General features: G+C 41.3%; 2 protein-coding genes across 3 annotated transcripts in view; both read left to right on the top strand.

Moving 5' to 3' along the window:
* Positions 1-331: 331 nt before the first annotated feature.
* Positions 332-13,245, top strand: cstf1 (cleavage stimulation factor, 3' pre-RNA, subunit 1). Of its 2 annotated transcripts, none has more exons than XM_085161099.1 (5): positions 332-500; positions 1,324-1,601; positions 1,684-1,881; positions 1,973-2,363; positions 9,591-13,245. In XM_085161099.1, exons 1-5 carry the CDS (start codon positions 332-334, stop codon positions 9,848-9,850), a joined length of 1,296 nt encoding a protein of 431 aa, XP_085017225.1. In that variant the 3' UTR covers positions 9,851-13,245. The 2 variants fall into 2 exon arrangements, with proteins under 2 accessions (XP_085017225.1, XP_085017226.1); XM_085161100.1 differs by lacking the exon at positions 9,591-13,245 and adding an exon at positions 7,781-7,851.
* Positions 10,911-19,207, top strand: part of cass4 (Cas scaffold protein family member 4) — a 24,051-nt gene continuing 15,754 nt past the window's right edge. The window contains 1 exon segment of the mRNA XM_085161082.1: positions 10,911-11,036. Within this exon segment, the coding sequence (XP_085017208.1) occupies positions 11,034-11,036 (3 nt within the window). The 5' untranslated portion in view covers positions 10,911-11,033.

The raw sequence follows: 19,207 nt of genomic DNA, 5'->3' as shown, positions 1-19,207 counted from the left end.
TGATTTTTTACAGTGATGTTGTTAAGTAGCATGCACCGCTTCTTTTGGACAATGCACACGCTCATGGTTCACAATGGACACATTGTTCTTTTTTAGTTCTGTCATCGCTGTAGCAACAAAGCTAACGTTGTTAGCGGCAAGGCTAACACATCCATTCATTCCTTATAACTGCCACACTGTTAGCATACCTACAGCTAACGGTGTTCGCTAATATTGTGATTTGACATTAACCTAATCCGCTAATATAGACCTGGGGCAGGTTGTTAACATTTTGTTTTCGACTTTAGTTCACACAGTTGTCACGACCCGGTTTAGGTGACAGTGGCCCAACATGTTTCGTCCCAAACCGACTCTGAAGGACCGACAGCACCTGTACAAGCTTATCATCAGCCAGCTGCTCTACGATGGATACACTAGCATCGCCAACAGTCTCATCAATGAGGTGAAGCCACAGAGCGTTGTGTCTCCCTCTGAGCAGCTCATGCAGCTGGCAAAGATAGGTAAGAGTTGAGACCTTGTTCTGATCTTGAAAACAGCATCTTGGGGTGGGGGGATACCTAAAAGTATTTTGTGCAATTAAAAGAAACAGCCGACACCGACTTCATAGCTTTTGCTTAATTATAAGACGAGCTGTTTTTGAAGTGAAACAAATAATGCTAATTCTGACTTGCTTGAAGAATGCACTCTTCCACTTCACCTCAGTAAGACTTTTGGGATCATCTATCAGTCACTCTTCTCTTCTCTGCTCTGCATGTGTTGCTTGTTTGCACTGGTCTTATTTTGATTGATTTGATTGAAAGTGAGAGTCATTAGTGTGTGCCATACTGCAGCACCATTTACAATTGCAGGACTTTTCCCTTTTGCATCCTCCCAAACACTCATGTGGCATAACCACAGTTTCCAGTTAAGTTAAAGCTTTTGCAAACATATGAAAAGAGGCTGACGTAGTAGACGTAGCAGTGTGAAATGCCTCCAAACTGCCGACCCTTTGCTTTTAGCTTCCTCCTAATTTTTCTGCTAGGTTAGCTCCAGTCTGCCACCTCTGACTGACATATACACGAAACATGTGCTAAAAAGTCAGCTGTGTCGTAATGGATGCAGCTCACCCTGGACACTGTCTTTTTCCCCCTCTCAGATTTTTCAAGTCTCCTACTGGTGCTACTTTTACTGGCTTTATTTATTCTGTCTATCTAGTTATCTAATCTCCTCTATCTGGGGTTATAATCTCAGATTCTCAGGCCTTTGTCGCAGTTGTTTCATCCACATCTTGGTTTTTGTACTGTATGTCTTCAGATCCTAACTACAACCTATAATCCATTACAGGGATGGAAAATGACGATAGTGCTGTTCAGTATGCGATCGGTCGCTCAGATACTGTAGCCCCGGGTGTCGGCATCGATCTAGAATTTGACGCAGACGTCCAGACCATGTCTCCAGAGGCGTCGGAGTATGAGACCTGCTACGTCACATCTCACAAGGGCCCTTGCCGCGTTGCTACATATAGTCGAGATGGTCAGCTGATCGCTACAGGCTCCGCTGACGCCTCCATCAAGATCCTGGATACTGAGCGCATGCTGGCGAAGAGTGCCATGCCCATTGAGGTGAGGCAGCTCAGACAGCACAGGCGTGCTGGATGTTTTTAAGCCAGTGCACTGACATTTTTTTCATTTCTACATACATCAGGTGATGATGAATGAGACAGCGCAGCAAAACATGGAGAATCACCCTGTGATTCGGACGCTGTACGACCACGTCGATGAAGTCACCTGCCTTGCCTTCCATCCCACCGAACAGATTCTGGCATCTGGCTCCAGAGACTACACCCTCAAACTGTTTGACTACTCCAAGCCCTCTGCAAAAAGAGCCTTTAAATATATACAGGTCGGACATATTCAAATCCAAAGTGCCAAAGCTGATGTATATAAATGCAAATCTTTGTAATCCAGTTGTCGCCTTATCGATTTACCCACAGGAAGCAGAAATGCTGCGTTCAATCTCCTTCCACCCCTCTGGTGACTTCCTGTTAGTGGGGACGCAGCACCCCACCCTGCGCCTCTATGACGTCAACACTTTCCAGTGCTTCGTGTCTTGCAACCCACTGGACCAGCACACAGACACCATCAGCGGGGTCAGCTACAACCCCACAGCTAATAGCTATGTCACCTGCAGCAAGGACGGCAGCATCAAGCTGTGGGACGGTGTCTCTAACCGCTGCGTGACGACCTTTGAGAAGGCACATGACGGAGCGGAGGTGTGCTCCGCCATCTTCTCCAAGAACTCCAAGTACATCCTGTCCAGTGGGAAAGACTCGGTGGTCAAACTTTGGGAGATCTCAACAGGCAGGACTCTGGTCAAGTACACAGGTAGGGAGGATTTGCTGTTATTCTAAACTATGGCAGTTGAAACATTCACAGTCACAGGTTTGCTGATGCATAACTTACCTATAGTGAGTTACTTGCAACATTTAAAACCTATAAAAAATAAATATTATAACGAGTTTATGGCAAATTCATATTTAAAATTCCAACACCATAATGATGACATGACTCAAGAATTACATTTATCTAGTGTGCATGTTAGCTGTTCATGCTGAGACATATGACCAGAAATGTAGTTTATATAAATGTATTGTTTCTGTCACGAGTGTATAGAATATGAAAAGAGAAAAAAAATGTAAGAAATAAAGTAAAACAACACAAACTAACCAACTAAAAAAATCATCTCTCTGGCTGTTTTAGCAAAAGTTTATTTGGCACGAGGAGTCAGACCTCTACAACCTTCAGCATGGATGTCATTTCTGTTTTTAGTCCAGCACAGAAATAAAACTTAAAAAAAAGAACTGAAAGCATCCACACAGCTTCTGACTGAAGCTGTTAACACTTTGCTATGTTACTCAGCATCTATATTTCTATATTTCACACACGATTGTGTATCATATTGGCACTATTGAACAGAATTTCACGTGGATCATGTGTTTGCCGTCCCTGTATTGTTCTTTTGTAATGATTTTTAATTCTTAGTTTCATAACTGTGCTGTGGATGGAAGCTTACTGTTCTCCAGCTACTGAACGGGTGGTTTGATTAAAAATTCTTATTAGGATTTAAATGATAGAGGTTGGATAGTACTTACAGTAAGGAGCTTAGCTGCCGTCAACGTAATTAAAATGCGCTTTCTCCCACATTGTGTGTGTGTGTGAGAAAATCCAGAGTGTTATGTTTTGCATTTGTCCCTTAAAATTCCTAAATGGATATATGCAGTGTTTCATCTTGATAAGTCACGTGTTAGCGTGCCATGCTTGAGTAAAAAGGTTTTTCACTCCTATTTATCAGTTTTTAGGCACTGTTCTGTAACGTCTCCATCAAGCATGATCATAATGCAGTGGTAATAAGGATCCTATTTGTCAGTCAGCACTAGAGGTCGCCTTAGTTTAAAAAAAAATCACATATGATGCCATTTTGTCTGCCTTTTAATTTTTTTATAATAATGAAACATTTAATAGTGTTTAATTAAACAAATCAGAAGGAAATAATACAGAAAAAAAGAGACGTGGTGCTCAACACTGTAAAAAGCAGAGGAATGAGCTGCAGTTACAGGACAGACACTAAGATGATACAAACATGAGCTGAATGGACTTAAGCTGGGTGCTCCTTTGTCACTTTGTCACATGGATCCACAATGCTTTGTAAATTTCACGTGTTATTCTACAGTTTCCACAGTATTGTAGCATGGGAACTATATAATGTTACAGTAGATCCACAGTCAGTGGAAGTGAGCAAGTGTGCGTGGACTTTCAAATCAATAAAAATGGCAGTTTTTTAGAAGTGGCGTCTGAAACTCTTAAGCATAAACTCTGTTTACGCTTCCATATGTGCAACACTGCTATCTGCACACACGACCCTTTATATTTCTACATCTCCTCACTGTACTGTCATTTCTCTCAACGCACTCTGCAGATACCATCTACACGATGTTATAAATATCTAATCTATAGAGGTTTTGCAGGCATGTGACCCCTTATCACTTCCCAACCATTTTAGTAACATGTCAAGTGAGTAAAAAAACCCCACTAAACGTCGTGGAGATGAGATAAACTATGACAGTTATAAGTAAACAAACGCCACACACTTTATATCATTATGTTATCAACAGTTATACTGGACGAGATCCAAACTTTTGTAGGCCAACATGGGTGACAGAGTCACTGGACTCTGCCTCTGCAGTCACTGCCTGAACAACTGAACCACGGTCACTGGTCACTGCAAATTTACCTGATGTTTCTTATATTAACATATTACCATCTAACATCTGTGACAGTGATACTGAGGCAAGTTTATTGAGGATATCTTCAATTTTCCATCAGTAAGCACTGCTGATTTTACCTTTGTTCACTGCTATTCATGGCTGTTACTGAAACTATATATTTATTCTCAAAGTGGTCATTTTGTAAAAAAATTTTTTAAACATTTTTAAGCGATTTAAAAAAAAGTGCCTTCTTGTAAGTGCTACCAGTGTCGGCATTTCAACAGGAAGTGTGTCAGCATCCTCGTGGCTTAGTGCTGCTCTCTCTGCTGTGTTAGCCTGTCGCTGTGACAGTATAACATCGTCTGTGGTGGGCTGTAACAGAGTCACAGGCTGCATGCAGCTTTATTTGGACACTTTAAAATCATGCAATGTTACAAGCATTCTGCTCCTGATTATTTTTCATCAGTCAGGAAAGAGAAATTTATGATAAGTTTGTGTCGTTAAGTGCGTTTAGTTGAAAGTGCTACAAGCACAGTAAAAAGTGCATGAAGTGCTCCTGGATGTGATTTATGTTGGTCATGAAAACCATTTCTGTAGAGTAGAAATGATCAGTGCTGTCATCAAGGAGTTTTTATCACGAGATAAGTTATGCTTTATTTACATTTTTAAAATCACCAGTATCTGTTTCAAGTAATATTTGGCCATTTAACATCGATCATTTAGAGAATAAATATATAGTTTCAGTAAAGCAGTGAAAAGGAGCTCACAGAGGCAAAAACAGCAGAGCTGTTATCAAAAGATAACGAGAGAAATGACAAGTACAGTGAGGAGATGTAGAAATAAAAGTGTCATCTATGGATGGTGGTGTAGCAGCATGAGCTGTTCAAGATTCAAGATTGTTTATTTGACACGTGCATAGTTATACAAGTACAATGTGAAGTGTGTGTGTGTGTGTGTGTGTTATTTTTTTCTCTCCTAATCTGCCGTTGTTAATGATTTGAAAGTCCATGCCACACTTGCTCCCTTACAGCCTGTTTAGGTTTGATGCTCTTTGGCTTGTGAAGACTACACTGCCCCCTAGCAGAGCAATGCAGCAAAGCAGTGAAGAACTTGTCGTCAGCTGATTGGATTACATTTTACTGCAATATTATTGCAATAACCAGGTCATCGTGTCTTCACTGGTTTATTTTCTGTGATGCTACATATTACCTGCTGTTGGGACATCAGTGTGATCGAGGTCCACGCTGTGTTTTAAATATACAAAAGTGCTGGATCTCAGTAAAAATAAAAAGATTTCATTCTCTTTCATTACAAAGTACAATCTTCATCACACTGAATCAGATTATGAGTAATCATAACTGTTCCGTCTTCGACTGCCGTTCTAAATAAATGTTGCAAAAACTCCTGCCAAATCAAGAGCCTGATGACGCTGTGTTGGAGGGTCTGCAGACGTGTGTTGCATTGCCACTTCCTTCCTCCTTTGTAAGAATGATCATAGTTTCAGATTTTTCTGTGAATGTTTATCTGATAAGAAAACACTTGTGGTGTGCTTTGAGAATTCGGGGGTGGTGGGTGCAGACACGGTGATGTTGTGCTCAAAGACTGGGGGGATTTTTTCAAAATTGTTAATGTGGTTTTGATTCTTTTCTTAAGGAACCTGTTGGCTTCAATGCCCTGCTTACTTAACAGTAATTAATAACTATAGATAAATGTGTGGCCTATACACAGGCTACACATTTAAAAAAAAAAAAAAAAGGGTTACCCAGGAAACCAGAGCTTAATTGTATAATTTAGTCTACAAGTTCTGTTCGATCCTTGGACAAGATAATAACCCCAAGTAGTTTTCCGATGCATCCAGTGCTAGATTTAGGTGCAGAAAAACATGCCTGTGTGAATAGTTGTGAATGAGGTGAGTTCAGTTAGACTAGACAAGTGCTGTATAAGAAGAATCAGTCTAACTACACAGCTGCCCATTCACATGCTGGTAGTTATAGTTTTGCTGTCATATAACAAGTATATTATCTACAATGCTGCCTGCTAACATTCAGCACTTATGCATTTGATATTAGCAGGGAACCAGCGACACTGCCGTGATTGCTCTCTGTGGATGTCCTAAGTCTACAAAAAGGAGAAAATTGGGTAACCTGTATCTCGGTATGAGATAAAAGTACTGTTATTCTTTGTGAGATTACTCTGCAGGCGAAGTTTGGACAAGTCATCACTGCTGGAGATCTTAGTGTTATAGAGATCACATTGATTTCTACTGGTAACGCTCTAGGTCGGAGATGTGTCTGCATCTGTAATGACAAACCAATAGCATTCATGCATGCACACGATTGCAATGTGGTTCATTTTTAGAGTTATGCAATCACCATTCTTATGGTGGCAAATTAACATACATCAGGCAGCTGTAGGCACACAATCAAATGCTGTACTACATGAATAGTTCCTAAAGTCACCAAGTCATCTCCACGTCCACTTCCATCAGTCACTGGAGACAAGAAGAAAAAAAGTTCCCAGCTGCTCAAAGACAAATAGCAGCTAAGTGAAAGTTATTGCCATGTACACAGTGTACACACAGTGCAAATAACAAAACATGCTCAGATGCCAAAATTTACAAATATGAATGCAAAATAAATCTATGTAATCCATAAAGCAACTGGAAAATATAAAATATGCAAAACATTTGTGCAACATATAAATTACATTAGAAAAAGTGCAATAAAGAAGAAACAGCTGATTAAGCTGACTATAATGCCTTGACTTTAGAGATATGACCACGACAGGTGTCAGGTGCATTCTTCAGTGTCGTTTGGATAAAGTATCTGTGCATTAGTGAGTGTTTCTATCAGTCGGTTATTGGAGGGGTGTGGCAGTAAGGAGGATTCTGGTAGGCAGCGTGGTGTTGAGAAGCCTTTCGGCCTCGGGATAAAAGCTGTTGCATAGCTGCGTGTTAACTTTAGCCTCCTCAGGAAGTGTAGTTTCTGCAGCAATTGTTTTTGTTGAGGAGATGGTGTTGTTTGTGTGAGACGTCTTCAGTTATATGGACACAGACGAACTTGATCCTCCAACAATCTCAGTTTATGATGAGTGGGTCAGGTCTTCCTGAAATCCAACATTAGCTCTTTAGTTGTGTTGACGTTGAGAGATTGTTGTCTGTGCACCAGTTTGACAGCTACTGGCTCATCGGTATCTGCGGACTCATCGTCGTTGCTTATCAGTGCTAACGCAGTCGTGTTAGCAACGAACATGATAATGTGGTTGGTGTTATGTGCAGTTGTGAGTCAGCTGCGTGAAGAGCAGAGCAATGGGTACACAGCTCAGTGTGATGATGTTAGAGGTGTTGCAACTCATCTGTACTGCCTTTTTTGTGAATGGCAGTGAATGTGACAGAATCATGGCATTCTGTGTGTTGATCACATAAATAACACGTGTACTTTACAAGCCACAGATGATATTTTGGTGTATCCGTGCAAGCTTAATTCAGTCAGAGGTGATTATTAGAGAGCCGTAAAACCCACTATTCTATGTCCACAGTGGGAAAGCAAAACGGTGAAGTAGTGAGCACAGAACAGAGCAGGCATCATGAAAGGAGGAGCTTCGTTTGAGGTGGGTTACAAAGTGGCTTACGGTTATAGTCTGCGCTTTTGGTTATTATTATGCAAACTGTGTTGTCATCATAGTTTACACAACTTGAGGCAAGCTTGACTTGACTTCTCTTCTCCTGTAAAAGATTTAAAAAGCTTGCTGAAAAGTTCTCTCTAACTATTGCAGCTCTCTTGCTCCACTTCTGCAGTGAGTCATCACAGAAACACCTGTAGGATCCAACCTGTTCAGTCTCAACAGTTTAGCGGTTCGCAACCAACCAAAATGATAACAAAACACACCGTCCGCCAGCACTCACAGTATCACTTTTGACACTCGCCACATGCATGAGGGCAATAGCAGTGAGCACAGACTGGCTGGAATCCAGCTCAACTGGCATAAACTATACAATTTATCAATTACACGTGTTTTATGGTCGCATGTCTCTGAGAGCTGCCTACTCTCAGGAAGGGATGTGCAGTGCATCTAAGAAGATACACACTACAGTGTGTTACACAGATACCACACATGCACAGAGATGCTCATTATTAAAGGCAGGGATAGCTCAGTAGGTAGAGTGGTGGCCCCATGATCGGAAGGTCGGGGGTTTGATTCCCCTGAACAGCTACCCTGAGGTACCCCTGAGCAAGGTACCGTCCCAACACTCTGCTTCCCGGGCGCCCAATGGCTGCCCACTGCTTCACTGAGTGAATGGGTTAAACGCAGAGAGGAATTTCCCCACGGGGATCAATAAAGTACTCCTTCTTACTTTCTGTCTTTCTTTCTTTCTGTCTTTCGTTCTTTCTGTCTTTCGTTCTTTCTGTCTTTCTTTCGTTCTTTCTGTCTTTCTTTCTTTCTTTCTGTCTTTCTGTCTTTCTTTCTGTCTTTTCTGTCTTTCTTTCTGTCTTTCTTTCTTTCTTTCTGTCTGTCTTTCTTTCTTTCTGTCTGTCTTTCTGTCTGTCTTTCTTTCTGTCTGTCTGTCTTTCTGTCTGTCTGTCTGTCTTTCTTTCTGTCTGTCTTTCTTTCTGTCTGTCTGTCTGTCTGTCTGTCTGTCTTTCTTTCTTTCTGTCTGTCTGTCTGTCTGTCTGTCTGTCTGTCTTTCTGTCTGTCTGTCTGTCTGTCTGTCTGTCTGTCTGTCTGTCTTTCTTTCTTTCTGTCTTTCTGTCTGTCTGTCTGTCTTTCTTTCTTTCTGTCTGTCTTTCTTTCTTTCTTTCTTTCTGTCTTTCTTTCTTTCTTTCTGTCTTTCTTTCTTATTAAAGGCCCAAAGGAAAACCTGTTTGGAATCAGTGTCTGTGTTTTTAGGCAGTAATAATATTGTCTATCCTCAGTTCACTTTGTTTCACCATGACATCATTTCACCAATGAGACAGTTTTTTGTTATGTGAAAGTCCTGAATTGAAACAGATTCACATCCATCTCTCTGTTCTAACGGACAGGAGCTAAAGTGAGGCCAAATATCTTGTTTCTCTGTGAGCGCTTCCTCATCGGTGGTCAGGCTCTGGCTGGCATCTCGCCAACATTTGACTTATTTTCTGTGTTTGAGTTGGACTGACTATACTTGGATGTTTATAGAGTTAACTGTTATAATTTGAGCACTTTAGTTTTTGGGTATCGGTTGTTAGTACACATGATAGCTGATAAGCATGGGAAGTAAGGACAGTATTTATCAGCTGATATTTACTTGAAAGTACAGTGAAAATGATTACAGCATTTTTTTAATGCTCAGTTACTTAGAGTGACCTGTCGGGCTCATCTGTTGCAGGCGCAGGGCTGAGCGGGCGTCAGATGCACCGTACGCAGGGCGTGTTCAACCACACGGAGGACTACGTGCTGCTGCCCGACGAGCGCACCATCAGCCTCTGCTGCTGGGACTCCCGCACAGCCGAGAGGAAAAACCTGCTGTCTCTGGGTCACAATAACATTGTCCGCTGCATCGTCCACTCACCAACCAACCCGGGCTTCATGACCTGCAGCGATGACTTCAGGGCCCGTTTCTGGTACCGCCGCACAACCACAGACTGAGCCACAAGAGGATGTCTGACTCTTGTGAAGCCTTCCCTGACCTCAGCAAACACTCGCAGTCTTCTTCAATCATTTTCAGTTCAATGGAAAGAGGACAGTGGAGTCAGAGAGACAGTACTTAGGAGGAAAAATAAGTCCTGTGGTTTTCTTTTTTATGACCTATTAAAGAGTGTGGAAACACTCTTCTCACATTTCTTAGATATCATTCTGCAGATTCGATTAGTTTTCCACTTTTATATTTTGTGTATGTCCTTATGTTGTAATTCTGATTTTTAATAAACAATCCAAAGGAAAAATGTCTGTTCTATGAATTTGATGGTGTAAAGTCCCCCTCAGAGCTTATAACACAGTCTCAGTGATATCCTGTCGATATTTTAAGAACACAGTTGTGAGCAGCAACCTGTCAGGAGCACCAAATGGACACAACACGCAAACAGCCAGAGCCATTTCACACTTTCTGTCACAGTTAAGCTAAAGAGATCCCTCTAAACTTTCTTGGTCTTATCTTCAAAAACAGGAAAGAGAGAAAAAAGAAGCAAACTTCTCAAAGCTCCTGGTTTCCCTTCTCTAGTGTGGCCTTTGCCCTCTGCCTGGAAGGTCAGGCTGCCCCATCGCCCCTCTGCATTCCCCAGCTCTCCCCGACCTCGCCGTATGTCATTCAGACAACAATAAGGAAAGTCCCAAGAATTTGTGCTTTCAACAGTCACTACCCCCGTTTTCTTGCCAAACCAATAAGTCACAAATATAGAGAAATGTTCCATATTTAAACATAAAGAGGAAACGCATTAAAAGGCAATGAGGAAAAATTCCCTCAGTTAGTTGGAAGGGCAGACTAGTGGTGAGCAGGGTACTTCTGCTTTACAAGAAAAATTGAGGGTAAAGGAAGTGCAGAGTGCCATGAAGATGGGTTAAAACATAAAGAAAAGCAGTGGGTGGGGCACAAGTTTGTGTTAGTGTGTGCAGGAGTGTCTCTCTGACCAATGGGGCTGCGGGAAAGCAGCTGAGTTTCTCCGCCCTGTGTAAAACAGCCGGGCTCGCCGTGACAGCTCAGACAATATGCTTGTGAGGCACGGAGGAAGAGGACAGCACGCAGACTTTCCACACACACGCGCTTCACTGAAACTGCGACCCTCGGCAGACGGATTTATTTCTCTGTGTGGATGCAGCTACTTCCTTAACGACCATGGTGAGTGCTGCAGCTGCTTCTGCGCTTCAACAGTTACTCAGCTTTTACTTTGTAATGCAGCATCCACCCTGTTGTGTCCTGCCGTCAGAGGAATGTGCCTGTAGACCACCTGCTCGGCTTTCGCTTTAAGCCGCGGTGTCGGCTACCACCTATTTCTACACACACCCCTGTGACCTGCTCTACTGTAGGCTGTAACCTGAGTCCATCCTGACACAGAGCTGAGAGGGAAACTCTAAGAGCCTCGTTAACACTAAAGCCTTTAGAAGTTGCTCAGCCGCAGATAACTGAGGATGTGAAGCTGGATGTTTTCAGAATGATAAAACCAACAGACACAAGCTCTTAATATTCAAACTATCATCTGATCACTGAAACTTTACGCACTGTGGAAAATCAACTTTCGTGGCTTGATTGCATTGCAACCTCATCAACTACATGCTACAAAAATAGTTACTGCAGCAACTAATGCAGTGGTTTCTAGATATGTTTGTGGTTTTCAAGCCCAAACACTATGGTTGTTTCGAATAGGGCTGCTGCAGCTTCAGAACTTAATGATTATCCTCATTTTAAAGAAAATCCCTATAATCCCTAATATCGATAGTAAATTACAGAAAATAAGTGTTAGTCAAGTCTTTGATTTGTTTGTTATCTTTTTTGGAAACTGATTAAACTCCAAATACAAGTGAATGATGAGTCAGTAACCAGAGCTGTCATACGCACAAAAAGAACAATTACACAATCATTTATTATTGTAACAGCTCAGGTTGAGCAATTTGGAGGCAAAGTTAGAGGAAAGGCTGAGATGGGTGAAGATGGAGCTGTCAGGCAGGAGGAAGACCACAGAGGTTCACAATGTAGTGAAGGAGGGGATGCTGGGATAGGGTGAGAGGGACGCGGACGATCTCCTGAGAGGATCACATGTGCATTATGACACAGTGTCCATTATCATTTTATTGGAGCCTTTATTTTGTGTGCCTTTATTGTGAAAGGCAGTCACTGTGACATTTGGGAATATGCTGAAAAGTTCAAGTCTACAGAAATCAAACTTGGTGGAGGGCTTATGCACACTTTAATACTGTAATACCTTTTCTGACACACACCCGTTTTAACACCTTGGCTCATGTGATTAGGTAGAGGATCAATAGGGGGTCAATGACCCTCTTGGGGACACGCCCATAGGGCTTAAAATCTGGGGCTCTCCACCAATCGCTCTTAGAACTGAAGAAGCTTCTCGAATGAGAGGTGAAACGTCTTCAAGGAAACTTAAAGAAGTCCAGACGCTTTTCAAGCTCCTTAGACTACGATGAGCTTCACAGTCATTAAGGCCACACCAGTTGGGTAATGAAACATTTCCCACCGTATCACGGTTGTCATCGTGTATTTTCACCATTCTGCCTCCAGAAACGAGTGTTTGTTGAAGCACTCTGAGAGTCGCGGATCAGGGGAGCACTGCGGCCAACGGCAGATGTGGAAAGCATTAAAGTGAGCTGAGAATTCTGCTCCAGTTGCTGCGTTGGACAGTTTTCAGGCCAGTCAGTGTGTAAGGTGGTAGAAAAAGTTTAAAAACCTCTATATGATGAATGAAACAGCACAGCGCAATCTTCCCAAACCCTATCTGGAGTTACCAGTGGTGGGAAAGGATATGCATCATTCTGACAATCCCCAAGCGAAGCAACCAGTTTGACTGTGCTCATCTTATTCATTTTCCCTTTAAAAATACTGTCTGGCTTGGCTGATGACTAACTCTGTTTAAGCAATCGAACTTCCCTTACATGAAGGTTGTTTTATACCCGATCCATGCCTTTATCAGGCTGCAGAAAGCTATTTTGGGCCGCCTAGTGTGTTGCTTAGCGTCTGTTTTTATCATCTGAGAGCAGTAGTCAGTGCACAGTCACAGAGGTTTACACAGCAGGAGGCTGGTGTGGAGAAGTGGCAACAACATCACCCACAAAAGGAAGCTGATCTAAGTTTCTTGAGCTAATTTAACCCCTGTGATCTTCAGTCATGCGTTTAACTCCTGAGGACTTTTGAGGAAATCATTAATAAAGTAGGTAACTGGATCCTCCTCAAACAGACTACAGTACTTACTAATTACTACAGTAATGATAAATGAGTGGATCCAGCTCATTTAGTGGGAGGTTTATCTGAAAACCATAGCTAACAGATCAAGTTGTTCAAGTTTGTAATAGCAAAAAGGTAGTGGTGAAACGAACCCATCAACTACAAACACGAGGAGAATGCTCATGCTCGCTCATTCCTTACATGGCTTTTTTTTCACATGTGAGGGAATTTTATTATGTCTTCCAGCTTATTGCTTTGGTTTCTACTCCCATCAGTGAGGAGCAATAAATAAAAGCTTCACTGAGCCCACAGTGTGTTACTGTATGAGCTAAAGAGTTAGATGTGTTTATGAAGTCGTTTGAGGCCAAATTAAGTTTCTCTCACAGCTTGCTGAGCTCCCCCAAGTGACCAAAAACAGCTTATGCCACTACTAAAGAGATATTATAGTAGCCAATGCAACAGCCCTACCTAGATGCACGTACTGTAAATTGCAATGTTAAAAAATAATTTAAAAATTTCCGAAATGATGTGAAAAACTAAAGAATGTGAAGAAAAAGACGCTAAAGCAGACGCTCAGATATCAGATGTGTTAGTGTTGGGCTGTACTTTCATATAATGGAAATTTATACCACAAGAGCGTAACTGAAGCATCCTAAGTCGGACAACAAATAGTTGTTTATATAGAGCCTGACTTCAAGGCCAATACCAATATTTGGTGATTTCAATATTCAGATATACTGGCCTACATTTCATTTATCTTTAAGACACAGAGAGTATAAATGTCTGCTGTCATAAATGTCAGCAGATCAGCCAACATCTAATATCAGCCTGCCGATAAAACAGCAGATTTCATTTTTTAAATCAGACCTTTGAGTTTCTCTTCAAAAGTTTGTTTTGGCTTTTTGAAACATTATCATCTAATACAGGTGTCTCCAACCCCCGGACCAAGGACCAGTACCGGTCTGTTAGTGGTTTGGTACTGGCAGTGTTGGGAAGGTTACTTTTAAAATGTATTCCATTACAGATTACAGAATACATGCCCCAAAATGTATTCTGTAACGTATTCCGTTACGTTACTCAATGAGAGTAACGTATTCTGAATACTTTGGATTACTTAATATATTATCATGCTGTTTACAACTACATGAATGTACTATTGCTGTGATTTATTACTGTTACTGAAGGTCCGCAGCTCCGAACCGTAGTAAAGGGACCTCTGGCTAATACGGTGGGTTCTGTGTCGGCTCAGTAGCCGAAAAACTAGCTTTACTTTGTTGTCTGGGTCAACTTTGCTAGCGAGAGACAGAGAGAGGCGTTGAAAGGCTGCTCCAACAGAACTTATTGTTTTTGGAGGAAAACACGAACACGGTGTACAGTCGAGTCTTAATAGCTTACTTACAACTGGGCTCGTCAGGCTCGCTTCTTGGCTGCAGTGGTTATTATTATATTTACATGCTTCCAGCTCCCGTTTCTGCTCGATGACAGCTCGTACTTTTCCACTCCCCTTTGTATCCCTCCCCACGCTCACAGACACATAACGCAGTCCATTCTCCCTGCACGGACTACACTGCCCATGAGGCTACATTCTTTAGGGCTATGCAATGATTGGGGCTATGCCTGTAGCATTCTGCCTATTAGCTTAGCACAACAAAAAGGCCTCTCTCACCCAGGAAACACAGTCGCAGAGAGCAAGCGGCATCCTGTAACCATGGCAACTGTAACGCTGCCGCCTGGAACAACAGAACAGCTGTCAAACAAAACCCAAACAGTCCTGACCTGCTACAATATGAAACAGGGAAGTACCGCCGTGTAATCCATTTATTTCAACAAAGTAACTGTATTCTAAATACCACCTTTTTAAACGGTAACTGTAACGGAATACAGTTACTCATATGGTTTTATTTGTACCGGTACTGGTTTTATGTTGTTGTATTTATTTATCTGCGACACCTTAAAGGCCGGTCCGTGAAAATATTGTCAGACATAAACCGGTCCGTGGCACAAAAAAGGGACCGCTGTTCTAATGAACTGGATATAATGTTAATTTCATAGAACACGCAGGTCTCATGAACTCACGATTGTATAACCTTTGAAGTAAGTATGTCAGTAGTATAGTGAGCGCCCCCCACATGCCCCCCACACCCTGTGGCTTCTGTGGTATAAAGCTCATGTTAAAGATATATTCTGTCATTTAAGTCCCCCGGTGGGGATTTTTGTAAATACACTGAGCTATGTTTACCTCCCAGTGGCCATACTTGAGCTAATGAGATCATTCTTGATTTAGGAAACGATATTTTAGTTCCTCAGTTATCAGTGAAGTCACATATGAAGTTTACTACATTTCTGCAAATTTCACCACCAAAGAACATTTAAGTAATCCCTCTGTTTGCATGCACGTCTCTCCCTTTTCGTACTCGAGCGCAAAAAGTAAAGAAAACACGTCGATAACATGAAATGTGAATGTCTGACACCCAAGGGCTACTGCAAAAATGAGCTCATACGGTCAGCTTGCTCTTCACTACTGCAACTGTACTAACGCATCAAAATGATCCCAAAGCAAAAAATATGTTGAGCAATCCCGTAGTGAATATCTTTAGTGAGAGAAAATGCAGAAGATGAGCATGAGGAAGTGTGACTATAAATAAAACCAGAGTGCAAGCAATGAGATAAGTTCCTGTCAGGGAAACAGTGGGCCTGCAGCCCGAGTGTTATCTGTAGAAATACTCCTCACTTTGACCAGCCTGTCAACCACTGTTCATGCTACACCTCTGCAGATGAAAGATGCATCTCACTGTAGTGCATTTGTAAAGCGCTATACAAATACAGGCCATTTACCGTTTGTAGTCTGTATCACAAACGCGCCCTCGCTGATTTTGAGCACAGCCCCGCTTTTAGCGTTTTGGTCATTTTAACACTTTGTTTTTTCAGATCCACAAGTGGTTTAGACATGAACTGCTAAGTTATCAGGTCTTTAACTTTAAGCTTTCTAATTAGAACGTTTGGTTTGCGAGGTACATCTAAAAACTGTGTCTTTAGACACAGATCGGGAAAAGCTGTTTGGTCACAAGTAAGGAAGGCGCTGCTGGAGAAGCATGATATTCTTGATAACTTTGAATCGCGTTTTAGGAAGTTGCGCTCCACAGAAACGGCTCTCCTTAAAGTCACAAATGACCTTTCGATGGCCGCAGATAGCGGTGACTGCTCAGTCCTTGTTCTATTGTCCATATGAGGATTACTGTTTGTACAGCATGTGTAGACCGTAGCTCAGCCTTTGATACGTCGTGAAATGCTTCATTTGAATTCTGGTGAATAGAACACTTTTGGTGTCAGTGGAAACCTTTTGGTCAGATGTAGCTGAATTTTCATGCAGTGTTCTGCAAGCATCTGTTTTAAGCCCCTTGTTATTCTCATTACATATCCTGCCATTAGGCCTTATTATTAGTTTTAAAATCATTTCCTATCATTTGCATGCAGATGATATCCAATTGCAGCTCTCTTTTAAACCAGGTAAACTGGATAAACTATCTGTTCTAATGGACTGACAAACAGTTTTCTGCAGCTTAACACAGACAAGACTGAGTGTTGCTGCAGAGAGAAAGCCCCAAATTAGACAACGTCTGGGTTCTTACTCGTCCACAGTAAAAGCTACTGCTCGCAATCTTGGGTCAACTTTTGATCAGTCTTTGACTTTTGATGTTCATATCAAGTGTGTGACCCGCTCTTGCTTTTTCTATTTAGTTTTTTTTTTTTGCTAAACCCACGACTGACGTCTCCAAAGGTGAACTGGAGATGCTTGTTTGTGCCTTTTTCTATTCCCGATTTATTATTGTTATTGTTCTGTAAATCACCTTCAAGCTGTCCAAAATGCTACAGCAAGGTTTTTAACTCACACTCATAAATTTACACTCACTCTTACACAGTGTTGGTCAAGTTACTTGAAAAAAGTAATCAGTAACTAATTACTGATTACTTCCCCAAAAAAGTAATCCCATTACTTTACTGATTACTTATTATAAAAGTAATTAATTACTTAGTTACTTTTTAAAAACACAATTTACAACCTGAATAGGTGATAAAGCGATAGATCTTTCAGCCCAATTCTACTTTTTCTACATAATCATCATACAAAATGTAATCAAATGGAAAAGTCTCTTTTTTTAAACTTGTTTTATCAGTTTTAATCTTTTAACTTTATGCATCAAGCAAAAATTAAATTATATGCAACATTCTCTGACTTGAAGAAATTTGTTTAATATTTAAACCTATTTTCTGCACATTCCAGCACATGAAATAAAATATTTTTTGTGTTTACACTCAGTCTTTCAAATAGGTGCAAGTAAAACACAGCAGAAAATAAATAAAGTCAAAGACTAGCGGTCCTGTTGCTCTATTTTCACCTGTAAAGCAGGAGTAGAGTAGGCGGAGGGTTACCCTGGTGCAGGTGTGCTGCAGCGGTCAGTGGAAGAATCCGCAAGTTTCTCTGTGAGTTTCCCATTACGTCGTAGCTACTCGGTGCTTGCTCGGAAGTTTAGGGTTTTTTCGCTGTAAAAAGAAGTTTTCTTCCCACGCACAACGGACACTAATGTTTTTGTCACTTTTTATGGAATCAAACTCAAAGTAAGGTCAGTACTTCCACGCTTTAAACGCTGCACGCTCATACTCTCTCTGCACACGATATATGATCCATTGTTGATCTGCACACAGCTGTTGTCACGAACGTCGCACTCGCTTACATCACTGTCATGAGACATTCTCGCAAAAAAATCACGATTTTAGTAACGCAGTAACGCAGCGTTCCTACGGGAAAGTAACGGTAATCTAATTACCGTTTTTGCGACAGTAATCCCTTACTTTACTCATTACTTTAAAAAAAGTAATCAGATTACAGTACGGCGTTACAAGTAACACGTTACTGCCCATCTCTGCTCTTACATTTACAGCCTTATGAAGAGAGGCCCCGACTCTACTTCAGCCTCATCCTCCAAACCAGATCCTTAGATCCAATATTAGTGGTCTTCTGGAAACAAAGTGGGATCATGCTTTCTAAACTTTATCGCCAAAGCTGTGGAACAGTTTGCCCCCCCCCCTCTACGCACCATTGACTCTGCGGCTTCTTTTAAAAAAACAGCTGAAAACACAACACTTTGTAAAAGATTCTTGTCTTTAAAAGTGCTATCTGAATACATTTCACTTACATCTTTTAATAAGTAGTGAATTAAGTTCAACCATGTATCTTAATGTAACAAAGCCTAGGCCTATTAGCTTCTCACCAGTGATCAGCTGGTAGTTTTTGACAACACTCACTGACCAATACTCAGATCAATGGAAAAATCCAAGGAAGACAGTGAAGATCTCAGAGGGAAAACTGCAGATTGACACAAGTCTGAAAGGGCTCTTGAGCCATTTCTAAACTGCATATTTTGCGATCAAACAACAAATAAATAAACAGATACAAGTTGTTCGGATGCGTCACTGCTTTATTGAAGACTCACACCTGACCACGCTTGAAGGGAGTCCAAAATAAATTCACACTTGAGCACCCAATCCTTGTTTAGAGTCATTTAAAGGTTTATGCTGTACAAACAGCCTCATACAGACAATAGAGAAACTGCAGTTTTTGGCTTCGATTTTCAGCCACAGACGCTGCGCTTGTCAAGTGAAGTGTAGCAGAAAAACCACATCAGCAGCATCGAATTTCCAAATGGTGTAATTTGTTTCTTATGTATCCGCTTTTAACTTGTAAAAGGAAATATTTTGTTTCTTACTAGTTTTAATCCTGAGATCAGGTTTAACTAAATAATTCAACAGTTATTCCATCAGTAGATTTTTCTGTCAAGTATTGAAACTTTAAATGTCTCTTTTCTTTAGTTCAGTCACAGATCAGTCGACCGAAAGCTGCTTGGAAGTTTTCATTAGTTGAGTTTTCGACATAGTTCTCACCAGTTCCCGTACAGGAAATACCAGGGCAGCTGCAGCGAGTCGGTGTCACTGCCACAGAGTCTGTGTTGACCTCCTCTTGGATTTGTTTGGGTTGGGGGAAGGTTGACAAAAGTGATTTTCCACGAAGCACATCTGAAGATCATCTAAGATTTGAAAAAGTGATTGACCAGAGA

Source organism: Neolamprologus multifasciatus, chromosome 5 (genome assembly GCF_963576455.1).
Source record: "Neolamprologus multifasciatus chromosome 5, fNeoMul1.2, whole genome shotgun sequence".
Taxonomy (NCBI): domain Eukaryota; kingdom Metazoa; phylum Chordata; class Actinopteri; order Cichliformes; family Cichlidae; genus Neolamprologus; species Neolamprologus multifasciatus.
Note: the sequence above shows the minus strand (reverse complement) of the source record. Positions and strands in the feature narration are given on the sequence as shown.

Coding starts and splice junctions, on each gene's coding strand:
- cstf1 (XM_085161099.1), top strand. CDS start 332: ATGTTTCGTCCCAAACCGACTCTGAAGGACCGACAGCACCTGTACAAG. Junction 501..1,323: donor CATGCAGCTGGCAAAGATAG/GTAAGAGTTGAG, acceptor AATCCATTACAG/GGATGGAAAATGACGATAGT. Junction 1,602..1,683: donor AGAGTGCCATGCCCATTGAG/GTGAGGCAGCTC, acceptor TACATACATCAG/GTGATGATGAATGAGACAGC.